Raw genomic sequence first — 8,335 nt, 5'->3', positions numbered from 1 at the left:
TCATAACGAATTCCCGAGTGTGAAATAACCAAGATTCATTTCAATATGTAATATATCGTAAAATCCTTCATTCTGTGTCCTTTACAATGCCAACGTGTTTAAAATATAGTTATCCATACCCTATACAATCTTTCACAACGAAAACTCTTCTTTTTTTGCTTTCCAGATGGCGCTGTGAGAATTTCTAAATCTCGTACCCGATGTTATTTATTTATTTAATTTCAAAAACAAAATAATGTATCTTATTTAAAAAAGTTAAAGCAATTTTCAATAATAATATCTGACAGTTAATTGAAAAGGTACAACAAGAAAAAAAAATTGAATAAAAAACAAATTTGTGTATTTGAAATCGGGATTGGAGGCAACAGACAAACAGAGGGCGCTGTTCAAAGAAAATGGCAGCTTCCAGAGGAGAATCAACGTGATTTTACACAGACAGTATATTGCTCATAGTAAATCATTATACGCAAAGAAATACAGATGGGGAAATCGAAAGCAGAGAATACGTTCAGGGTACTTGCTACTTTTTCTAGGAAAATGCTGTAAATTTTCAATTTTGAGTATGAAAGAAGCCAATTTTTTTTTACACAGTCTGAAAATAATTTCCAATGTGGATAAGGCCATAAAAAATAATAGTCTTGTTTCCTGCTACCTGCCTGAAAAAAATAGGGTAGGTAGGTAGGAAAATTATTTTATTTTTTTATTTTATTTTATTTTTTCCAACGGCATTTTTTTGGATATGACCTAATACAAAACCAAATTAAACATGTCATACATCAATATTATCTTTTAAAATTAAATTTCATGTCTTTTGATGCACAACTCAAGTGCTATTTTATGAAAGTCCATATTTAAAACAGAGAATTTCATGAAATACCACTTGAATATATACTTTTTCAGTTTTAGAACCTGAAATTCCCGGGTTTTTTTTTCAAAACTTAAAAAAAACTTTAGGGTCGGGTGCAAAAAAATAGGGTCGGTCGGGTAGCAGGAAACAAGACTATTATTTTTTTTGGCCTAAGTCTTATCAGTTTGGAGGTGACGGTTAACTCAGCATATCTTGCTTACAGGGGAATTAGAGGATTTCATACCACGACAACATCCTCAAATATTTCTAGTATACTTTATCTAAGCTAATTCCTGTTATTCCCATAAGTAATTTGTGTCTTGGTTATGTTACGTATGTTAGTCCTTTAAACATGTATTGAATCCTTTTCATTTCCCCCTTTTCTGCATTTTCATATCATCATGCACATCATCAATGTTACAGGTTCAATAAGAATAAGACTCTGTGAGGGATTACTTGTTTATTTAATACATCTTATACTAAAGTAAGTCGAAGCTCAGGAAAATTTCTTATGTTTGTTCTCATGCAGTCCTCAAATTTTCCTGCAAATGATTTATATATTTAAGTTTTTCATAGCAAAATTTGATTAATACAAAATCCATCTGGTATAGTGTTTCTTTTATTATACTGCCTTAAGTAAATTGTGTTATTTTACTGTTATATAATTATGTTTATTAAGCTTTGGCACCATATTTTTGCTCTATATTTGAATTGTCCTTTATGTAATATGAAGATTTACTACAGTATAGAACAATTTGATTATCATTGTTTTTTTTTTTTTTTTCTCGCCTTAGTTTCAGACATTCACTGAACGAATAGCCAGTGTAAACATTGATGTCATTCACAAGATCAGACATCATGACGACACTCCAGATGTAAGTTTTTTATGACATGTAACCATAGGTTTTGTATTTTTTTTTTTAAAATTCAACTAGGCTATTTTTTTTTATTAAAAGTTTGTTTGATTTCAGTCAATAATATTTAAGTATACAGTTGAACTTCATTTTCTCAAACACAGATATCTTGAATATCAGTTTTATATCGAATTAAATTGGCAGTCCCAAAAACTTTTTTCTTTATGCTTTTCACCTTCATTATCTCAAATCCTTGAATAAATGAGAGTTTAATCATGATCATAATCATTGGGTTTGAGATAACAGGATTTGACTGTACTTAATGATTTATTGTATCGTAGTAAAATTTACATGCAAAAGGATTGAATTTAATGATTATGAAACAATTGGAACATACCTCATTTAGTTAAATCTCCATTCTAAATAATATACATCTATATATATACTAATCAGAGTGATGTTTATTAATATTTAAGACTTATTTATTACTAGGAAACTTCCACTTATTTTTGTGAAGCATTACAAAAATGGTCAGAGTTGAACTGCACAGAGCATTTTGGTATGATTCTTAGTCACATTTTCCATTCTGTTATGTCCTACTATTATGGATCAAAATTTGTTATTTATTTATGTACATTTCTGCATGTTGCAGCAAACTTCAGGAAGGAAATAAGTGACCAAGTGCAGACATTTACACAGCTGGTTCACCACAAGGTATAACCTCTATTTAACAGTTACAATTACATGTATACATATTTGTAAGAGCATTTGAAGTTTGAATATCAGAATAGGTTTTTCCTTACTTTAAATCTTTTCATTCATTACAATACATATAGTGAATATGAATCATATTTTTTTTCTCTTTTTCTTGTAATTTATAGGAAGAAATCATCACAGCATTAAAGAAACACTTGGATATTCCTGAAAGCTTGGCACTTGGACCTCTTCTGAAGTAAATAATAAAATATATCTAATTACATGTATAAAAAAAATTGTGAAACATTGGACAGCACATAAGAAACTGTTCTTAATTTTCTAAAAAAAAAAAAAAATCAATTTAAATAGATTTCAATGTTTTTTTTTTTTTGCAGTTTACTGGTGCAGCTGGCCCGAGATCTTCAGACAGACTTCTACTGTTATTTCCATGATTTTTTTGACTTGTTGGTTGGTCTCCTCAGCAAAAATGGCCAGAACCCAGAAATTCTGGAAAGCATTTTCTCAGCCCTGTCTTACATCTTCAAGTTCCTCTGGCGTTACTTAGTTAGAGACATTAAGGATGTATACCAGTAAGATAAAATAATGCTGGGGTGTGGATAGGGGTCGATGGTGGGGGAGGGGGGGGGGATTGGCTTTTGAGAAATGTTTTTCATGAATTTTAAAAATTAGAATTAACATGGTATATTTGATTCAGTACTTGTTATTTTAACTTTCCAGGTATTTTTCTACTCTGTTAAGAAAGAATAATAGAGAATATATAGTGAACTTCGCAGCAGAGAGTTTTGCTTTTCTTATGAGAAAGGTAATAGCCAAATTTGACCTTTAAATCACTAACAGGATTCTTTGAAAAAAGAAAAGAATAGATACTGTAAATTTAAAAAAATGAAATAAGGAAATGTATTTCACAAATGCTGTCAAGACCTTGTATGTACTTTGATAACATTTTAATTTTATTCACAGGTGAAAAACCATGGAGAGTTATTCGACTTTTTGTTCCTTACTTTAGTTGAGGCACCAGAGGTAAGGTCTATGTGTAAATGTTGATCACAGAATAGTAGGAAATCTGTCTGTTCTAATTATAAAAGCCAAATTATAGCCTAAATTCATAATGTAGTCATTTGAATGTGACTTTGAAGTGTATATGTATTTACCAGTATTAAGTTTTTAGAATTAAAAAAAAAACATAAAAGTTTTATTAAAATATTCTTTAACAGACTGCAGAAGGCGTGGGTCGCCTGTTATTTGAGATGGTCAAGGGTGTTCAGAAACAGTTTCACAGCTGTGCACAAAAGGTGTGTTGATTTGTGTTTGTTACCCTTGATAAAAGTCATCTTAAACCCTATCTATTCTTATAATTTAATAAATTTATTTGTTTCCTTTAGTGTATTTTGTTATTTGATTTAATTCTGTATTTTTTTTAATATTAAATTTTTATCCTTGTACAACGTTTTTACAGACATTCCCAGTTGTACTTAGTAAACTTGGTGAATGTCAGGATGGTCAGTATGAACAGTTACCCTGGGACCTTGTGGAAAGTGCAGTCACTGAAATGTTTGTGTCAATGGCAAAACATACTGACAAGAAAAACTCTTCTGATATATGGAAAATACTAATTGTAAGTCTCCATTTAGATGTAGAAAGAGAGACAACTCTTATGTGATTTACTAGTAAATACTTTGAGTTATCTCTCTTTGATCAGCAGACGACGATGAACAGCATGCTGCTATACTGATTTTGTTTTTGTTAAGTTTGATATGTTGGTTAAGGTTTGCATTGGATTCTATTGTTTGAATTTATGGAAAGTATCATGGACATTCTTATTTTTGTCAGTCCTCAGTTGACAATGTTTATCAGAATTCAACAAAAGCTGCCAAGAAAAACAAGCCAAAAATTTCCACTCATCTGTTGCGACTTTTACGTTTAATGAACATATGGATAAACCACAGGAAGGGAAAGATTGTAGCAGAACCTGACAGTGTGGCGCAGGTATTTATTAATCCATTAAAAATAAAATTTGCTTAGAAATCATTAATTTTCATACATATAACTTAAATTTTTTATTTCTGTATAGGGAAATGATTTGTGTTGTTTTGATGTCAACATTTTTACATATATTTGCATTTTGAAGAGTTTCATGCAAAGTCAAAGTTCATGTACTGTTCATTTATAGCTATACAGAACATTACTGTTGTATTTAGATTCAGACCAAAATGTATGAAAAACTACAATTTTTTTGCTCCAGAAATACATGTACATGTATAAGTTATTTCTGGACATCACATCTTTCAAGTTTGTGTGTGTAAATGATAAGGGTACAAAATCAATTAGTCTGCAATTTGCTTAACAATTGCATTGGCATTCATACAACATGTGAAAGCAATTTAAAAAAAATAATAACTTACAGTGCCTGTGAATCTAACTGAGGGGAGAAGGGAGATAACTTGAATCATATTCTTACAATGAATTTTAATATTGATGTAACTGAGGGGAGATAATTTAAATCATTTTCTTACAGGTCCTTTCAATGCCTGTTGAGGGTTGACCTTACTGAGATTATATAAAGCATTTTCTTACAATAACTTTGTGTAATGACCTTGCTCAAGGGAGATAACTCAAATAATTTTCTTGCAATAACTTTCAGTGTCTGCTGACATTACTGAGGGGAGATTCCTTACCGGAGGATACTGGGGGACAGTTACTGGATGTGGTTGCTAGTCTTCTAATTACCTGTACTGCAGTCCTACCTGTAGAAAGCACAGTCAAATTAGTCTCCAGTGTAAGTCAGATGAGAAAATTTTGTTGGAAGAGTAATATCTGAATATAAAAATTTCCTTTTTTTTCAAGCAGTTGCCTAACAATCATTCAGTTTAGGTCTATAAATTACTGTAAACTTAGGATGTTGTGTAGGTTTTAGTTATGATATGATCCCAGTGTTTTGAACTTCATTTTTGAAATTTTTTTTTTCGCAGGTGTACAAGACAAATTACTCTGAAAACCATGTGTATTCTTTCACTAGGACTGTCCTTGATCTTCCAATATTTGAGAAGGTATTTTGAAATTTCATCATTTGCTTTATTCTATTTACACCTAATGATAATGATGTTAGCATAATACTAATTAAGCCAAGCAGATGCACAAATATCTATCCAAGCAAGAGTATGTTTACATGTATAGCTAATATGATTTATCTTCATGCAACAATTACTTTTTATTTGCGAGAACTTTATTTTTGTGTAACAGGGGTTGAAATATACGGTAGCCCGACGCCCGGGGCTAGTCGTTTTAAGGCTCGGGCTAGCTAATTTAAATGTAACGATAGTCCGTCGGACTAGCAGAATGGAAAAAAAATATTGCTATATAATATTACTTTCGCTTTTCTACGTAGACTGGTTTCTTTTGCAGTCATTACCAAAACCCACAGGTTTAAGGCCAGTAAAGTTGAAAATCAACTCAGTTCTGCAGGATTTTTTTAATTAGGAGTGCTACATGACTTATTTATTCCATAGCCTATGTTTATTCCTAAAAATGATCGTCTTTTTTCTTAATCCGAATTTCCTCCATACCTCTGTTCATACGAAATGAAGATATGCCATTACATTATTTTCATTTACTCAATCAACTAAAGTGTAAGAGTTATATTAGTTATTTTAGATACAAAAATATATTTACACTTGCATTTAAAATATTTAATACAAAAGGAAAAATTAAAAAAAAACTGATAAAGTGGACGTGTCAATCCACTTCAGACTCAATTCATTGACTGACAGTCCAACGGACCCGTGACGCAAAATGTTTTGGTAAAGACTGCTTTTGATTGAGAACTAGTTTAATTTGTTTCTGTCGCCATAGTGTTTGAAACTTTAATTTATGCTTTCAAAAATTGTCGGGCTAGTTAGTTTGAGGTTTGGGCTAGTAATTTTTTACTGATCAGTATGCCCTGGGCTAGTGGGTTTTTCAGGAAAATTTCAACCCCTGTGTAATTATGGGAGTCTGTCTCCTCGCTAAAATTTCATTCTCACATATATTAGTATTATTTAAGGAATATACAAAGCAAAGATCAAAATTTGTGAAATAACAATCTTGTGAAAATAAGACTTCATGAAAATTAAGTGATTTATATTATATATATGTATATTTATTAAAAAAAATTCTATTTGACCAGGATGTTTTGCCCTCCCTGCTGCCATATTGTCATCAAGTGATGTGTGGAAATAACCACTCCTCACAGCAGCAGACAATCCATAGTCTGACAAATGTCATTCATCATAAAGCTCCACCTCCTTCTGATGGCAGTCAGCTTGCTCAACTGCAGGCTTACATGCTAGACTTTGGGGTCACTAAGAAGTAAATATTTAATGTCAGCAAATAAAATTGTAGTTTTCCTTTCTTAGAAAAAAAATTGATGAATAACTATCCTTAAGTTTGTAATTAGTACTTAGTAAATTTTATTGGAAGGTAAATGTTTTGACAGATGGTTGGAAGTAGTAACTGTTCATGTACTGTTGTAGGACAGGACTTCCTTATCACATTATGACTGTGTTGAAGAACACCTCCTGCGACGATGCATTGAATGGTAGATGTTTACCTGAAGTCTGGTCTGCATTACAACTACTGCCCCACGTCAGGTAACTTGGTAAATTTAATTCAGTACTTAAAGAGACATTTGTAATTTTTTTTTTTGCATAAATGTTAAAAGAAAAACTTAACTGTAATTTTTGTTTTTTTCTTTAAATTTACTGAATTTAATATGTAGAATTGGATAGTTAGGATCTAAGAAAATTATTGCAAAATCCTACGATAATCCAACAATAATAATTCAACATTTGAGATCTATTGTTGTATCTCAAAGAATATACAAACACAAAGAATGTAGTAAAGTCTTTTTTAACTATCAATTTTTATACTTCATAATTCAGTCATGCATATATGTTATGCACCATTGTTTTCCATTCTGCAGACCCATACTTGTCAAGGAAGAGGCCATCAAGAATGTAACAGCATTATTCAAAAATTGTTTGAAGAACATCTTATCAGATGATACTCAGATTCCCACAGGTAATTTCAATATTTTGTGTATTTTTGATTAAATTCAAATTTATATATCATGCCAAAGAAAAAAAAAAAGAAGTAATCTCTGAACTGAGATATAAAAGAAATGAAATTAAGGACAAAAAGTAAAAAAATTATATGGAGTTGGTGGTGAAAAAATTATTAACAATGCGATTGTCTTTTTTTTTCCATAAAGATGAAGTTTTAAACATTATGTACCACTGTATCCTAGCCTTGCTTTATATACAAGACGATGGAGAAATGTTTAGCTGCATTTCATTGACAGATGTCCTTTCTCTTTTGAGGTAAAAAAAAAAGACATTTGATTACCTAAATTAGCAATTACATACCACTTAAGTAGAATTTTTAGCAAAACCCAAATTTAGTGATTTTTCATAAAAAATTGGTATTTAATTTTAGTGAGAAGTAATTTTAGCGATTTTGTGATGTCTTGAAAGTAACAGTAACCTCAAATGTGGGTGTGAATTGTTAGCGATATTTAATTTTAGCGATCTCAACTCCCCTGCTAAAAATGCCAAAATTGAATCCACACTAAAATTTCTGCTTATACTGTATAATTATTATAGAGTATTTAAATCAGCTTATTGTTATACACCCTAGTATCTAATATTTTTTTCCGAATAAGACATCTTATTTATATGTAAAGAAAGAATTAAAATCAGCCTGTGATATTGAACTAAATGAAAATGAGAAAATGAAAATTTTAATGTCAATTACAGAATCAGTAACACCCCTTCTTTGTTAAAAATTGCAGAACATTCTTTGCTTTTGATATTTAGCTCACCTGAGCTCAAAGCTCAAGTGAGCTTTTCTGATCACATTTTGTCCGGCGTCCGTCTGTCTGTCC

General features: G+C 30.9%; 1 protein-coding gene across 1 annotated transcript in view; it reads left to right on the top strand.

Moving 5' to 3' along the window:
• The first annotated feature begins 449 nt into the window (after nt 1-449).
• The window catches only part of LOC133200372 (small subunit processome component 20 homolog), a 35,166-nt gene continuing 27,280 nt past the window's right edge, over nt 450-8,335 (top strand). Inside the window, exons 1-17 of the mRNA XM_061336184.1 lie at nt 450-513; nt 1,642-1,722; nt 2,194-2,260; nt 2,354-2,415; nt 2,583-2,653; nt 2,793-2,987; nt 3,136-3,220; nt 3,379-3,438; nt 3,633-3,710; nt 3,875-4,033; nt 4,249-4,404; nt 5,060-5,194; nt 5,388-5,465; nt 6,581-6,762; nt 6,927-7,043; nt 7,376-7,473; nt 7,664-7,772. Of these exons, the coding sequence (XP_061192168.1) occupies nt 481-513; nt 1,642-1,722; nt 2,194-2,260; nt 2,354-2,415; nt 2,583-2,653; nt 2,793-2,987; nt 3,136-3,220; nt 3,379-3,438; nt 3,633-3,710; nt 3,875-4,033; nt 4,249-4,404; nt 5,060-5,194; nt 5,388-5,465; nt 6,581-6,762; nt 6,927-7,043; nt 7,376-7,473; nt 7,664-7,772 (1,766 nt within the window). The 5' untranslated portion in view covers nt 450-480. The remainder of the gene's footprint in view (nt 514-1,641; nt 1,723-2,193; nt 2,261-2,353; nt 2,416-2,582; nt 2,654-2,792; nt 2,988-3,135; nt 3,221-3,378; nt 3,439-3,632; nt 3,711-3,874; nt 4,034-4,248; nt 4,405-5,059; nt 5,195-5,387; nt 5,466-6,580; nt 6,763-6,926; nt 7,044-7,375; nt 7,474-7,663; nt 7,773-8,335) is intronic.

This window comes from Saccostrea echinata, unplaced genomic scaffold, assembly GCF_033153115.1.
Source record: "Saccostrea echinata isolate AGI-Se365-2 ecotype Australia unplaced genomic scaffold, CSIRO_AGI_Sech_v1 ptg000039l, whole genome shotgun sequence".
Classification (NCBI taxonomy): Eukaryota; Metazoa; Mollusca; class Bivalvia; order Ostreida; family Ostreidae; genus Saccostrea; species Saccostrea echinata.
This window is presented reverse-complemented; position numbering and strand designations above follow the sequence as displayed.